This window comes from Mobula hypostoma, chromosome 5, assembly GCF_963921235.1.
Source record: "Mobula hypostoma chromosome 5, sMobHyp1.1, whole genome shotgun sequence".
Lineage (NCBI taxonomy): Eukaryota > Metazoa > Chordata > Chondrichthyes > Myliobatiformes > Myliobatidae > Mobula > Mobula hypostoma.
Window position 1 is genome coordinate 123,146,357 of NC_086101.1, and position 16,578 is coordinate 123,162,934.

General features: G+C 43.5%; 1 protein-coding gene across 4 annotated transcripts in view; it reads left to right on the forward strand.

Moving 5' to 3' along the window:
• cntln (centlein, centrosomal protein) overlaps positions 1-16,578 on the forward strand; it is a 538,558-nt gene that overhangs the window by 119,134 nt on the left and 402,846 nt on the right. For 3 of the 4 annotated variants that reach the window (XM_063048919.1, XM_063048920.1, XM_063048922.1), the window contains 2 exons: positions 2,961-3,123; positions 12,938-13,123. In XM_063048919.1, coding sequence (XP_062904989.1) covers positions 2,961-3,123; positions 12,938-13,123 — 349 coding nt within the window. The remainder of the gene's footprint in view (positions 1-2,960; positions 3,124-12,937; positions 13,124-16,578) is intronic. The other variant, XM_063048921.1, reaches the window with a different exon arrangement.

Sequence of the window (16,578 nt, forward strand, 5' to 3'; positions counted from 1 at the left end):
AGTTTGAGCAACACACACAAAATACTGGAGAAACTTTCAAGTTAGACAGCATCTATGGGAAAAAAGTACAGTCGATGTTTCGGGCCGAAACCCTTTGGCAGGACTGGAGAAAAAAAAGCTGAGGAGTAGATTTGAAAGGCGGGGTGGGAGGGGAGAGTGCCCTCCCCCCACCTTTCAAGGATAAGTATCAGGAGAGAGATCAGTGGGGAGGGACGAATGGACAAGGGAGTCACATAGGGAGCGATCCCTGCGGAAAACAGAAAATGGGGTGCGGGGGGAGGGAAAGATGTATTTGGTGGTAGGATCCAGTTGGAGGTGGCGGGAAGTTTCGGAGAATTATGTGCCGGACGCGGAGGCTGGTGCGCTGGTAGGTGAGGACAATAGGAACGCTATCCCTGGTACCGTGGTGGAAGGATGGGGTAAGAGCAGACGTGTGTGAAATGGAAGAGATGCAGTTAGGGCAGCGTTAATGGTGGAGGAAGGGATGCCTCTTAATTTATAAAAGGAGGACATCTCCTCTTTTTTAGAATGAAAAGCCTCATCCTGAGAGCAGATGCGGCAGAAATGGAGGAATTGAGAGAAGGGGATGCATTTTTACATATAGCAGGGTTCTTTCCCTATGCCCCCCCCAACACTTTCTGCTTTCCACAGGGATCTGCGACTCCCTTGTCCATTCATCCCTCCCCACTGATCTCCCTCCTGGCACTTATCCTTGCAAGTGGAATGTGTGCTTCACTTGCCCCTGCACCACCTCCCTCACTATCATTCAGGGTCCCAAACATTCCTACCAGGTGAGGTGATACTTCACCTGTGAGTCTGTTGGGGTAATATACTGCGTTCGGTTCTCCTGTGTGGCCTCTTGTATATCGGTGAGACCTGACATACTCTCTCCCTAGTCATCCTTTTACTCTTAATGTAGCTATAGAATCCCTTGAGATTTTCCTTAACCTCCCCAGCCAGGTCCATCTCTCCTGATATCCCTATTAAGAGTATTCATTTTTTACAGTCATCCTCTCAACATCCTAAAATCAATAAATGCTTCCTTATTTTTCATGACTAGCTCATTAGTCAAGGTACCCAAACTCGCCAGGTTTACCCTTCACCCCAACAAAACTTGCTGCTCCTGGATTCTTGATATCACACTTTTAACAATCTTCCACTGTCACTTTCCCTTCAAACAGGTTCACCCAACTAACCTCTGCTAAATCTTTTTTAATTCTCCCTAAATTAGCCTTGCTCTGGTTGAGTACCCTAACCTGGGCACCTGTCCTACCCTTTTCCTTTGTTCTCTTAAAACTAATAAAATTATTGTTGCTGCCTCATTCTCCAAGAGTCGGTCCAGTATCCTCCCAAATATGGCCCTCTATATTATTGATTCAGAAAACTCTGCTGAGCAGATTTTACAAATTTTTACTGTACACACCCTTAACACTTATGTGGCCTAATGAATGCCACTTATTCTCACACTTATACAATCCTATTATTCCTACGACTATGTGCAATTTCTCTACATACCTCCAACTCAAGTTCTTACTGACTGTTGGAGTGTTTATAATATAGCTCCGCTATCGACTCCCTCCCCGTTTTTGAAGTTGTACAAATATGGCTTCACTGGACAATCCCCCAAGTATGTAATTTCCAAGTTTTGCTGTTGTATTCTCCCTTATCAAAAAGCACTACCACTCCTTGGTTATCCGTATTTCCATCAAACTTGTAGCATCCTGGAATATTGAGCAGCATGTCCTGCCCTTCTCTCAACCATGTTTCTGTTGTGGCAATAACATCATAGTCCTCAGAATGAATCCACGCTCAACCTTGTCTGCCTTGCCTGTTAAAACGTAAACTTTGAAATAAATGCAGTTTAACTGAATATTCCTTTCCCTGCTTTTACTATGTACCTTGACTTGCTCTTAATGAATGCTGCTTTGTCCCAGGACTTGCTCTTGCTCAGAGTCCCACTGTGTGTCAATCTAGTTTACAACCCCTCATGTAAAACCAATGAACTTCCCTGCAAGGATATTGGTCCCCCTCTGGTTCAAGTGCAATCCATCTCTCCTACTTTACTTTTTCTCCCCTCTTTCTTTCCAATCCCTTTTTACCCCCATTCTTTCAGAATCTGCATCTGATTGAAATCAACTCATTGGATTCTGGTTGGCTATAAAGAAATTGATTTGCATTCCCTGTTAACTCGGATCCATGATACCTATTTTTTTTCACTACAATGTTACCAGCTCTCTCTTTTAGCAAGATCCTGTACAAAGGAATTTAAAAGTCTAAAGTTTAATGTCAGACCGATCTAGACAAAATCTGGATCAGTATGACAAATTCTCAGCAAAAAGATTGGAACTCCAACTATAAAACAGAAATTACTGCAGTCAACCTTCACTAATCTGACCACCTGTAATCCGGTTCCTTCGATAATCCGGCACTGATTATGCTTAATGTGATCCTTCTGTAATTAGGCATTTTCACTAATCCGGCACTCCTCAGGTCCCAGTGCCGGATCAGTGAAGGTCGACCTGTAGTTTGTACCCTGAGTGTTAATTTCTGAAAAGGCAAGTTGTTGCTGAATTTTTGAAGATGGTATTTCAAAGGTAACAATTATATTTTAATTATTGTCAATTTTTGTCAACAACTATTGTCGTTTGTTAAAATTACCTACTAATGTTCAAAGTTTATTTTGATTAAAATTAGTAGGATCCTAAAAGGAACAATTCCAATCCTAGTAAAAGCTAAAGTTTCTGAGCATGTAATAATGAATTTCCTGTTCAGCCAATGAAATGAATTGTGAGCAATTGCTTTGAAGTTTATGGAAAAAAGAAGTTTTGCCCTCCCATCTGGGTGATGTGACATCAAAACATGTAATAGAGTTCTCAATTAGCCATCAGCAATTTTAGCAATTTTTCTTCTACAGATGCCAGTAAAATTATTTATATATAATTCATAAATTTATCACACAGGAAGGAATTACTGGACTTGCAGGGCTTGTACAAAGAAAGCATTGACCATGCAGCCCAACAAGCTGAACTCATCCAGCAGCTGCAGACATTCAACTTGGAAACGCAGAAGATGCTAAGGAATCAGGAGGATGCTCATGCTTTAGAGATTAAGACTTACCAAAAGGTCAGTGGTAAAGTTCCTGCAAGAAAAAGCAATTTGTATATAAAAAAAAAATTTTACTTTTGGAAACCAGGTGGCATTTTCATGTTTGCCTTTCGATGGTATCTTTGTAGATAGATCACTTGCTAACTTTTGATGGCATTGTTAACCTTCAGCAATATTATTTGCCTGTTGTACTATAGTTTGCCTGGAGAACATTGCCTGCTTGGTGTACAGCTTATTTAAATCTTCATAAGTTGATAAGTTTATAAGTTTATGAATTAATATAATAAAGATTGTTGAACTGATATCTTTTTCAGAAGTAGTTTAACAATAAAGTGTATAGCTAAATAGTAAATTACAAAATTTGGTTTTTAAATCATGAAGTCATAGAGTTAAACAACATAGTAAAAGGCCCTTTGACCCAATTCACCATGTCGTCAAAGTTGCCTACCAAAGCTAACTGCATTTGACCATATCATTCTAAAGTTTTCCTATCAATGCAAGTGTTAATAATGCCTTTTAAAACATTGTAATTGTACCTGTCTCCACCACTTCCACTGACAGCTCATTCCATGTACCCTGGACTCCAGCTTCAGACTTCTCTACCTTAATAAAATGACTGAGACTATCTACAGTTTCCATTTGATCTTCATTATTTTAAAAACCATATATCATCACCATCAGTTTTATTCACACGAGGGAAAATAGTTCCAGTCTATCCAGGCTCTCCTTCTAACTCAAGCCCTTCAGTCCCAGCAACAAACTTGAGTCTTTTCTGCACACTCTGGCTCAGTCACCTTGTTCTTGTACTATGATGAGCAGGACGTCCCATAATACTGCAACTGTCTCATCAATATTTACGGTTTTAATGTGACATCACAGTTAACTGATGCAAGATTGTGGTGCACTTGGTTGCAAAAGCCTCTGTGGGTCCAACAAATGGTGGAAATATTTGTCTTAATCATTCTTCTGGTGGACATTGGTAATACAAAATACTGCAAGTGTCAATAATTAAGGGATTTGACTTGTCATTTTCCAAAGTAAACTTGCGAAGTGGCCTTCTGCTACAAACAGGGCAATGCTCACAATACGCTGGAGGAACTCAGCAGGTCGGGCAGCATCCGTGGAAACGATCAGTCAACATTTTGGGCCGCAACGTTGACTGATCATTTCCACGGATGCTGCCCAACCTGCTGAGTTCCTCCAGCGTATTGTGAGTGTTGCTTTGACCCCAGCATCTGCAGAGTATTTTGTGTTTGCTCCGAACAGGGAACTGCTTTCTAAAAGACATCTGTTCTGTGTGAAGAGGTCACATGTAAGCATTTTTAAAGATAATTCATCTTTTGAGTTAATTCGCTGCAGCATCAATACCTAACTCCTGAAGATGTTTGCAGTTCTGTAACAAGCTTCACTTTCTTAAAGAATGTTTTAAAATTTATGGTAGAATTGAGCTAATGTCAGATTTCCATAAGTCTGGTCTCACTTAACCTGAAGAGCCACTGTAGTTCCCTTTAAGTGTATAATAGAAGTACAAGGGACAATGGCTGCTGGAATTTGGAGTAACAATCTATGAGTCCACACCACCAGGTTTAGGAACAGTTACTACCTCTCAACCATCAGGCTGTTGAACTATAGGGGATAACTTTACTTGCCCCATCATTGAAATGTTCTCACAACTAATGGACTCACTTTCAGGGACTCTCCATCTCATGTTCTCAATATTTATTGCTTGCTTATTTATTATCATTATTATTATTTCTTTCTTTTTGTATTTGCACAGTTTGTTGTCTTCTGCACTCTGGTTGAATGTCCTGGTTGGGCATTCTTTCATTAATTCTGTTATAGTTACAATTCTATAGATTTATTGAGTATACCCACGAGAAGCTGAATCTCAGGGTTGTATATGATGACATGTGTACTTTGATAATAACATTTGCTTTGAGTTCTTCCAGCAGATTGTTTGTTGCTTCTTCAACTGTATGGTTGGTTTACTTGATAGTGGGAGAGAGAGATTATTGTATGCTCCTCTCTAATTTTTAAAAATTGTGTTAACCAAAACTTTGAAATCATGCCTGTCAGATTGGAATATCATCTAGTTAGGGGTTCCTAGCCTTTTTTTATGCCACGGACCCCTACCATTAATCAAAGGGTCCATGGACCCCAGTTTGGATTCCCTTGAATTCAAGGAAAAGGGCTGTGTTCTGACACGTTTCTGGGAAATACCTCATTCTGAAATACTCTGAAATCATAATGTGAACCATGTGGTGCAAAGTAGAGATTTCTAGTGCATATCGCCAGTCTCCTAGTTCTTCCATTCCTTCGTAAGGATTTCTGTTCAAGGTTCAAGATTGTTTAATGTCATTTCCAGTACCCAAGTGTAAAGGTTCTGTAACCTTTCATTTGGGATTTGTGCTTCACAGAGGAAGGAAAGACATGAACTACAGTACCTGCATTACCATAATCACGTATCCAACGCAGACTCTGAAGCTCAGAGGGGATATTGGCAGAGAAGAGGAGTTGAGGCTAGAATATATCAATCATTATCATATTGAATGGCAGGGCAAGCTTGAGGAGTTCTTAGGAGAAAATATTCCTGCTATTTTCTCGTATTTGAACTTCAATGCAACAGGACTACAAGTAGCATTAAACATTGCATTCACTTTAACATAAACTATTCACAGGAGTGTAATCACATAGTGTTTCATATCAAGTTGGGCTGAAGTGTGTTTCTGTACTGTTTCGCTGTAACTCTATGACAAATAATGACAAGAGATATTTGAACAGGCCACAGCTTGGTCAAGGTTGGTAGGTTTTAAGGTAAGTTTTAAACATAGGGATAAAGATAGAATTTGGGAAATTTCAGATCTTTGGGCCTGTTTAGTTGTAGGTAAGGCTGATGAGGTTGTAAAGGACAAGTTGCAGAAGCATAATACAAGCTACACATAAAGTTTGTTTATAGGAACAAACTTTGATTTATTATCCAGGTCAGCCAGTGGTAGCATGATAATGTATTGCCAAATAACTCATGTTTGCCTGGTCTGAGGAGATGGATCGTACCAACGTGATCTTATGGATTCCACGCTGTCAGTCTTCCAACGGGTGTATATATGTTGAGAGGTTAGCATCATTTGGACCTACTAATGGTGTATCAAGGATGAAGAGTTTGATATATCAGTATTTTCTCTCTGGAACTACTATGAATTCTGGTTAATTGGGACACATCGGGACCAGTACATTTCGGTCCAATTACGTGACGTCTCAACTTGCTGGAGTTTCATGGAAATAGTTTAAAAAAAAAAGTACAGGTTTTCCCCGCCATCTGAAGGTAGAGCGTTCCTATGAAACGGTTCGTAAGCTGAAATGTCGTAAAACAAAGAAGCAATTACCATTTATTTATATGGGAAAATTTTGTGAGCCTTCGCAGACCCAAAAATAACCTACCAAGTCATGCCAAATAACACATAAAACCTAAAATAACAGTAACATATAGTAAAAGCAGGAATGATATGATAAATACACAGCCTATATAAAGTAGAAATACTTCTCTACAACGATTGCCTGCACAGATCTCCATAGTGAAAATCTCACGCAAGCGCTCTCGGCAGAAAATCTCACGCAAGCGCTGTTGGCATAAACGTGCTCTCCAGTAACCTTTAAACTATGAAGCTGCCAAATCTACCAAATAACACGTAAAAATACACAGCCTATATAAAGTAGAAATAATGTATGTACAGTGTAGTATCACTTACTGGAATTGGGAAAACAGCGCCGAGCACACTGATGATGGTGTGTTAGACTGAGTCGTCGCAGGCTGGGTGGTGCAGTGGCCCCCACCCTCCGGGCCGCCGACCTGATACATTGCCGTGAAGAACGCAGCGGTAGCCGGGAGGCACCCAGCACATCTTAAGAAAAAAGCTGAAATAAACATGCTAATTAATTAGGTGCTGCCCGACATGTAAATGTCGGCGCAGATCAGAGGCAATTGACGATTGCATCGCCTCTGATCTGTGCCGACAATTATGTGCTAGGCGGCACCTAATTAATTAGCATGTTTATTTCGGCTTTTTTCTTAAAGATATGCTGTGTGCCTCCCAGCTACCGCTGCGTTCTTCGCGAATCGGTATGGTATCTGTCCGGGGCCCGGGTGGTGGGACACGGGGGTGTCATCTCATCGTCGATCAGGGCAGGCAGCTCATCTTCTCCTATGACTGCCTGCCTCGATGTCGAAGGTCGAGGTTCGTCATCTGCTGTGGCTGATGTGGAAGGCTTGCTTGACTGCTGATCCTCGCGCATTTTTCTATCATACAGTTGTTTCTAAGCACTCAAACCATCCTGCATATATCCCCTAAACCTACGTACCTTTTCAAAATTAAAGTCGTACTTTATCATTGCAGCGAAAATCTCATGCAGTTGCTTCACTTTCTGCATTCGGTTTCGATTGTTATTCTTTCCTCTTCCAATTGCATCAGCTCTTCATCTATCAGTTCTTGGTCATGGGATGCCAAAACCTCTTCAACATCATCTTCGTCAACTTCTACAAGCCAAATTCACTTTGTCCTTGCTTCGTTCACCACGATCGAAATGCTTAATTATGTCTTGTTTTACGCTAAGTGCAACACCCTTACTCTTTCAGGCTTTTCCGACACCTTGGAACTCATCTTGCTAACGGCTGCTCAATGCAACGTGTTAAAGCAATACCGTTCCGAATCCGGGGGAGAGCGGCTGCTCGGGGCGCACTCTGCCTTTTATCGCGCGCTAATTATTTTGCGCGCTGATTTTTTAACCGTGCGCTGCCTTTCTTCGTAACAGTGAAAACACCTTCTGAAAGCAAAAACAGGGTACTAATGTAGGTCTTTTGTAACAGTGAGGTTTCATAAAGCGAACATTCGAAAAGCGGGGAACACTTGTATGAGAAAGGCAAACTGAGTAACAACTTGTGAATTTAAATGAAATGCCCAACAAATTAGGACACCAATGTCTTTCTGGCTCTCCAACCCATAAGATGATGATGGTTCCTTTCAGTCAGTTAGTGGGGGTTGATATGTGCGTCCTGGAGTGGCTGTCCAGGCCGATCCTTGACAGGCACTGCTTGCCACGTACTTGGCAGGTGAGGGGCAGCAGGGGCAGAAGCTCTGTTGTGGTCCTTCCTGTGCCTTTCCTCTGTTGCCTTGTTGAGCTTGTTCTCAGCAGCGTCCACACCTTTTCTGAAGGTGTCCCTCCACTGTGAGCGATCTTGAGCCAGATCCTCCCATGTTGATGGGACAATGTCAGCTTTCTTGAGGCTCCTGTGCAGAACATCCTTGTACCGTAGTCGCTGGCCTCCTCGTTTTCGGGTACCACTGGACAGTTGGCCGTACAAGATGTCCTTGGGCAGTCTTCTGTCAGGCATTCTAATATGTCCTGCCTAGCACAGTTGGGCTGACATCACCAAGGTTGAAACTGCTGGCATTCCGGCTCCAGAGGACCTTGGTATTAGAGACTTGGTCTCGCCAGGTGATCTTCATCAGAGAACGTAGGTGACGCTGCTGCAGTTGGTCAAGCTGGCGTAAGTGTCTCTGATATGGGCACCATGTCTCACATCCGTATAACAAGGTTGATATGACAATGGCCCTGTATACCTTGAAGTTGGTGGCCAACCTGATGTTCTGTGACCAAACTCGATCTTTCAGCTGACCAAAGGCAAAGCAGGCTTTTCTGGTTCTTGACTTAATCTCTACATCCAGAGAAGCTGAGGATGTTATTATGCTGCCCACGTAGTAAAACTTGTTGACAGCATTGCGATGAGTGTCATCAATGAGGACAGTTGGTTCTTCGTAGCTTGAGCCAGGAACCGGTTGGTACAAAACTTGCGTCTTTTTCAGGCTGATTGTCAGTCGGAAGCTTTTGGTTGCACTGGCAAAGCGACTGGTGATTTCCTGTAAGTCTTCGAGAGAGTGGGCAACCAGTGCACAGTCATCAACAAACTGTAGCTCATGCGCCACAATGTCCCTGACTTTTGTTTTTGCTCTCAATCTTGCGGGTTAAGGAGCCTGCCATCAGCCCTTGTTTGTAGGAAGACTCCTAACTTCAGGTCTGATGTGGCACCCTGAAGAACAGCAGCAAAGAATAACTCACCACACATGTTGATGCAGCCTTCCATGCCTTCGTGGAACTGCGATGGATGTTGTTGGTTAGGCGTGGGGGGCAGCCGAATTTTGGTAGGAGCTTCTACAGGCCATCTCTACCAATAGAGTCAAACACTTTGGTTAGATCAACAAATGTGACATAGAAACTTCTCTGCTGCTCAACACATTTCTCTTGGAGCTGCCTCAGTGAAAAGATCATGTCCACTGTATTACGGCCTGTTCGAAAACCACATTGGCTTTCTGGAAGGATGTTGTCACTGATGTTGGACACCAAGCATCTAAGGATGATCTTTGCGAGTCATTTTCCCGCAACTGACAGACGAGCGATGCCATGGTAATTGTTGCAGTCTCTCTTGTCTCCCTTGTTCTTGTAGATGGTCATTATTGATGCGTCTTCGAAGTCTTGAGGTAGTTCTGCAGCTCCCCACAACTTTTGAACAGCTAGTGCAGGCATGATGTCAGTGTGTGACCACTATACCAGTAGATCTCAGCTGCGATACCGTCAGGCCCTGGTGCTTTGTTTAGCTGTTTGATGGCTTTGATGACCTTGTGAAGGGGAGCATCTAGCTCAAACAGTATGGGTCGAGTGTGTACTGTGCCCAGTGCTTCATTGGTGATGGTTCCTGGTCTGTTCAGCAGCTCGTGGAAGTGTTCTTGCCATCTTTTCATGTGCTCTGACTTCTCAGTGAAGATGGATGTACTGTCCTTGCTCAGGAGTTGTGAGGTGCGTTGTTTTGATGGACCATACGCAACCTTGATTGCTTCATAGAAGCTTCTTGTGTCATTACAGTCAGCGAAGGCTTGTAGCTCCTTGGCCTTGTTTGCCCACCACTGGTCTTTCATAGCTCTGACCTGCCTCTGCAAAGTTGATTTTGCACTCAAAAAGGCATGTTTTTTGGAACTTGAGTCTGGGTGTCGAAGAAGAGCCTGGTGTGCAGCTGCCTGAGCTCCTAGAAGGTCTTGCACAGATTGGTTGCTCTCATCAAACCAGAGCTGATGCTTGCGCTTGACTTTCCCTGTGGTTGCCTGGGCAGTGCTGTAGACCGTTTCTTTGAAGGCTTTCCAGTACTCAGTAATATTGTCTGGTGGATTCTCAACCAGTCTGCTTAGAGCAGTTTCCATAGAGGATTTCAGGGCATCAGCACACTCACGATGTTTCAGTTTGGTGGTGTTCAGCTTTTTGAGTGGTTTGGCAGCATTCAGTCTGCGTGGAGGTTTGATTGATGGACATAGATCGAACACACCATTTGATGATCAGTTGAACACTCAGCTCCATGCTTAACTCTGGTGATACAAACGTCAGAGATGTCTCGTTGTCGAGTCAATGAGATGCCAACTTTTAGATCGTGGATGCGTCCATGTGCATTTGAGCTTGTCTGGCAATCTGAACAGTGTGTTAGTCCTGACGAAGGGTCTCGGCCTGAAACGTCGACTGCGCCTCTTCCTATAGATGCTGTCTGGCCTGCTGCGTTCACCAGCAACTTTGATGTGTGTTGCTTGAATTTCCAGCATCTGCAGAATTCCTGTTGAGTGTGTTAGTGATGCACAGTTTGAATTCTGTGCACATCGAGAGGAGCAGTAGATCATTAAAGTCTCCCAGCAACAGCAGGTTATTGGAAGTTGCCACGCTACTGACGGTGTTTTTCAGCTCACTGTAGAGTGCCTCCTTGACTTCACTGGGATTAGTCAGAGTTGGGGCGTATACGTTGATTATGATGAGGTGGCGTTTTCCTTGCAAAGGTGTACGCAAGGTCTGGATTTGGTCATTTACAGCAACAGGCAGGGTTGATAGCTTTGCTGCGAGACAGTTCTTGATAGCCAAGCACACACCAGATTCTCTTCGTTCTTTGGGCCTGCCAGGCCAGAAGAATGTGTACTCTCCTTTCTCTTCACAAAGCGCACCCTCTTCAGCGAGTCCACTCTGTAGTCCTTGAGTACACGAGCAACAAGTGCAGTATGTCTTTCTGGGCGATCTGAGTCAGCATTGTCCAACAGAGTTTGAATGTTCCATGAGGCGACGATCAGATTCTGCTTGTGATTCTTACAGCTAGAGTTGGACGACCCACCAGCTACGGCAGACTGGCCAGGTTGGTGTGAGCAGGCTTTGTTTGAGCCACCTTTTCTAGGCCCTTCCCTAATTATAGGGTGACCAGTGCCTCCCTAAACAGGGCTGCTCAAACGCAGAGGGTGCTGCCTCACCGGATCTCCGCTCTGTAATCCATGTGCGACCACTCTCCCCCTGCTGCCTGCAAGCAGACTTGTGACTATGGCTCCCAGCTGGTCAAGCCTACTGCTTCGCCACTTGTCTGTCACTAGAGGACTTGGGTGTGTTGAGGATATCTCACTCCTCAGAAAGGAACAACATGTGCGTGAATGAATTTTAGGTGAGTAGGAGGTTGCACAGGTCCTGACCCACCCTCTCGACATCCCCTCCCAATCCAGTGGCATGGTGAGTCCAAGATGGCTGGGGGAAGTTCTGTTGCGGTGAATGGCCAGACCAAGCTTTGATGCAAGGGATGCCCTTTCCGCGCTTCACGGCACGTGTTTGCTGTTGGCCGTTGACCCTACGAGAGGGTTCATCCGCCCTTTGACAGGTCTTGTTTTTCATCCTGCAGGGTGTCTTGCCACCCGACCATGTGACAGGTAGTACCGGGTTACATGGTACCAGTAGCACTCAGCCAAGTGACCTGACATCAATAATACTACTATGGTACAATAAAACTGTTCATTAGGTCCTAATAGTTGTTGACGTAGGAATACATTGGTATCGTATTCTTTTGACTGTAAACAAACAAAATCAGTGCAGACACCTCGTGCAGATAATGGACTGCCTTCATACAATGCTGTCAATGATTGCATCCTCCAAATCTTAATTTTAATTATAACATTTAAAATGACTGTTGATACCTTCAAATACTTCACATTTACTAGTTTGTTTAAGTAATGAAATTGTTTGACTTTTACTCCCAGCTGATTTGCTGCTTTTGAACACAAACACACACAACTGATGCTATTTAAAAACTCTTCACTTGAAGCAAGGTGCCATGTCTAAGTCATGCAAATGCGTGTGACTGATGTGAGTTAGAAACTATTCGGCAAGTCTCCTGTCCAAATTAAGTGGCATAGTGTCACAAGTAAATGTAGGGAATTCCAGCTATTTTCTTGAATAGTTTTTGTTCTTTAAGAGTTGTCCCAAATAAATGGCTGTCCTGGTTAACCGACAGCCTATTTAATCTTTTCCACTCTATTTTATGAAGTGTACAACAGTGTCTGTACTCTCTCGCGGTGGTGTCTGAAAAGAGGATGCTGTCTAAGTTGCATGCCATCTTGATCAACGTCTCCCATCCACTACATAATGTACTGGGTGGGCACAGGAGTACATTCAGCCAGAGACTCATTCCACTGAGATGCAGCACAGAGCGTCATAGGAAGTCATTCCTGCCTGTGGCCATCAAACTTTACAACTCCTCTCTTGGAGGGTCAGACACCCTGAACCAATAGGCTGGTCCTGGACTTATTTCATAATTTACTGGCATAATTTACATATTACTATTTAACTATTTATGGTTCTATTACTATTTATTATCTATGGTGCAACTGTAACGAAAACCAATTTCCCCCGGGATCAATAAAGTATGACTATGACAATGACTATGTATGTGTCCTACCTGTGTCATTTCTACACTGATGAAATATATCTTTTGTATTAGAATTACAGTGACTTGAACAATACATTGAAAACTAGGGAGGCCCAACATCAGCAAAAGCACTTTTCCGTAACAGCTCAATTACATCAAAAGGAGCAGCAAATAAGACAACTTCTGGAAAAACTCCAAGAGGCTTTAGATTCCAAACAGACTGCATTGTGTATGACTACTGCTCAAGGTGTGGAGCAGGTAAGGTACTACATTGTAGTCACTTCCCCATCTGCCAGAGCGTTCCTCATCTAATCTACCTATTGCTTGCCAGCTTTTCTCCCTTCCCTTCTCTCACACCTTTTTTTTTTGGCTACTTCTCCCTACTTTTTCAATCCAAATGAAGGGTCTTGACCCAAATCACTTAATGTCCATTTCCATTCACAAATGCTGCCTGATCTGCCGAGTTCCTCCAGCAGTTTTCTTTTTGTTCATTGGGTTGTAATACTGATTCATTGTAGTGTACAGAGATTACACAAAAACTTGATGGGGTGAAAAAATTTGTTTGGAAATGATGGAGGCTAAATGTGAGTAGGGGTAGGAATTAGGAAGTTAACCTACAATGTTGCAGTCATCTTTTAAAGAAAAGTGAGATAAGAAATATTACCAAGAATGAGCTGTTCGAATCCTTTGCTGTGATTCTAAACACCAGATTTAGAAATTCTTTCCTACAGTTATCGGTATAGAACCCTGGTCAGACCCCACTTGGTATACTGTACTCAGTTCTGGTCACCTCACTGCAGGAACGATGTAGAAACTATAGAAAGGGTGCAGAGGAGATTTACAAGGATGTTGCCTGGATTGGAGAGCATGCCTTATGAGAATAGGTTGAGTGAATTTGGCCTTTTCTCCTTGGAGTGATTTAGGGTGAGAGGTGATCTGATAGAGGTGTATAAGATGATGAGAGGCATTGATTGTGTGGATAGTCAGAGGCTTTTTCCTAGTGCTGAAATGGCTAACATGAAAGGGTACAGGTTTAACATGCTTGGAAGTAGGTACAGAGGAGATGTCGGGTAAATTTTTTTATTCAGAGAGTGGTGAGTGTGTGGAATGGCTGCTGGCGACAGTGGTGAAGGCGGAACGATAGGGTCTTTTAAGAGACTCCTGGATAGGTACATGGAGCTTAGAAAAGTAGAGGGCTATGGGTAACCCTAGGTAATTTCTAACGTAAGTACATGTTTGGCACAGCATTGTGGGCCAAAGGGCCTGCATTGTGCTGTAGGTTTTCGATGTTTCTATGTTTCAATTCGAAATAGAAATAGTGTTGCACAGTTGAAAATAGGCTTAACCAATTTTGTGCATATTTTGCATTGGACATCCTTTTGCTCAAATGTGAAATTCAACACTTGGGTTTTTATTCAGGTTTTTATTTGTGAAGGCACATTTCTTTTCTGGCATGTATCTCCCAAATAGTGCATTATCAGCCCCACTGATGTGAAAACTGATAATGAATGTGCCATTGACCCAGAGAAGATTCGACATTCGGGGGCACCATGGTAGCATAGCGGGTAGAGTGAGATTATTTCAGCTTGGGGAATTCGGGAGCTCAGAGTTCAATTCCAGCACCATACTGTAAGGAGTGTCTACTCTGTACTTCCCCATGGAATATGTGGTTTTTCCTCCAGGTTCTCCGGTTTCCTCCTACAGTCCAAAGATGTACCGGGGAGGTTAATTGGTCATCGTAAATTGACCCCTGGTTAGAATTAGAATTAGAATTTTATTTCTTACCTCCATTTTACAACATGAGGGAGTAAAAAATCTTTATGTTACGTCTCCACCACTGAGTATAAACACTAAGGAAGGGAAATATGGAAGGATATTGCCCAAACATTAAGATTGTACACGTAATTGTTTTGCATACATGTATGCAAAGATGGATATCCAATCAGATCAATGTGTATTGATCGATCTGATTGAAGATGTTCTGGAGCCTGTTGGTCCTAGCCTTAAGGCTGATTTATACTTCTGCGTCAAATTGGCGCTGTAGGTACAGTGTTGCTGCGAACCCTACACAGAGCCTACACGGATCCCTACGCTGTAGCCTGACACGCACCTCTCCCAAAATGTAACTACATGTCGCGCCAACGCAGACTGCAACAACTGTGATTGGTCCATTTGGTAGCATCACATTTCCTCCTACGCTGCAATAGCTTCCCATTGGGTGACTGAAGGGCAGGGAAGGAACGCTGGCTGCAATGCTTTCCATAAGGGTTTACAGACCTCCGAAATTTTGGAGGACACACTTCGCTTTTATGAAAAAAGACTCTCGCTTTAAACTTGTTTACCCCAAGAAAGGCTACCATGATCATGAATTCTTGCACAGGCAGGTGTGTGCACATGTGTGACGTGCCCGAATTGCAGAGCGACACAGGCACACCAACGCACAAATATAAATGCTCACAACGCACGTAGGCCACTTGCCTAGGTTACGGTGTTCATTTGACGCAGAAGTATAAATCAGCCTTCAGTGCCATGGTATTGTTTGCCAGATGGTAGCACCTGAAGCAGTTTGTGGTTGGGTGGCTGGAGTCTCTGATGATCCTCCAGACCCTCTTTATGCACCTGCTACTGTAATTGTCCTGAATAGAGGGCAGTTCACATCCACAGATGTGCTGGGCTGTCTACAGCACTCTACAGTGCCCTGTGATTGAGGGTAGAACAGTTTGCGTACCAGGCAGTGACACAGCCAGTCAGGATGCTCTCGATAGTGCCCCTGTAGAAAGTCCTGAGGATGTGGGGACTCATGCCAAACTTCTTCAGCTGTCTGAGGAGAAAGAGGCCTAGTTGTGCTTTTTTCACCACACAGCCAGTATGTACGGTCCAGGTGAGATCTTCGGTGATGTGTATACCAAGGAACTTGAAATTACTCACCCTCTCAATACAGTCCCATTGATGTCAATAGGGGTTACCCTGTCTCCGTTCCTCCTGTAATCCTGTACTCATTTGTTTTTTCGACATTGAGGGAAAGGTTGCTTTCTTGGCACCACTGTGTCAGGGCGTTGACTTCTCCTCTAGGCTGTCGCCTCATTGTTGGAAATAAGGCCTATCAACGTCGTGTCATCTGCAAACTTGATCAGATTGAAGCTGTGTGTAGCAACACAGTCGTTGGTGTATAGAGAGTAGAGGAAGGGTCTCAGGACACAGCTCTGGGGAGCTCTTGTGTTGAGGGTCAGAGGAGCAGAGATGAAGATGCCCATCCTTACCACCTGCAGGTGATCCACAATAAGTCCAGGATCCAGCTGCGCAAAACAAGGTGTAGGCCAAGATCTATGAGCTTCTTGTCAATCCTGGGGGGGATTTCTGGTGTTGAATGTTGAACTATAATCCATCTGTTGATCAGTTGTGTCAGTAGGTGAATTGTAGGGGGTTCAGTGTGGGTGGTAGCATGCTGCAGATGTAGTCCTTGATCAGCTTTTCAAAGCATTTTCTTATGATTGAGGTGAGTACAACAGGACACCAGTGGCTCAGACATGCTACCTTGGTTTTCTTTGGTACAGGGACAATGGTGGATGTTTTGAAGCAGGAGGGCACTACAGACTGGGAGAGGGAAAGATTAAAAATGTCTGTGAACACACTAGCCAGCTGTGCCATGCACGCTTTGAGTACTCGCCGTGAGATGCCGTCTGGGATGCCTTGCGGCTGTTGACTTATTGGAA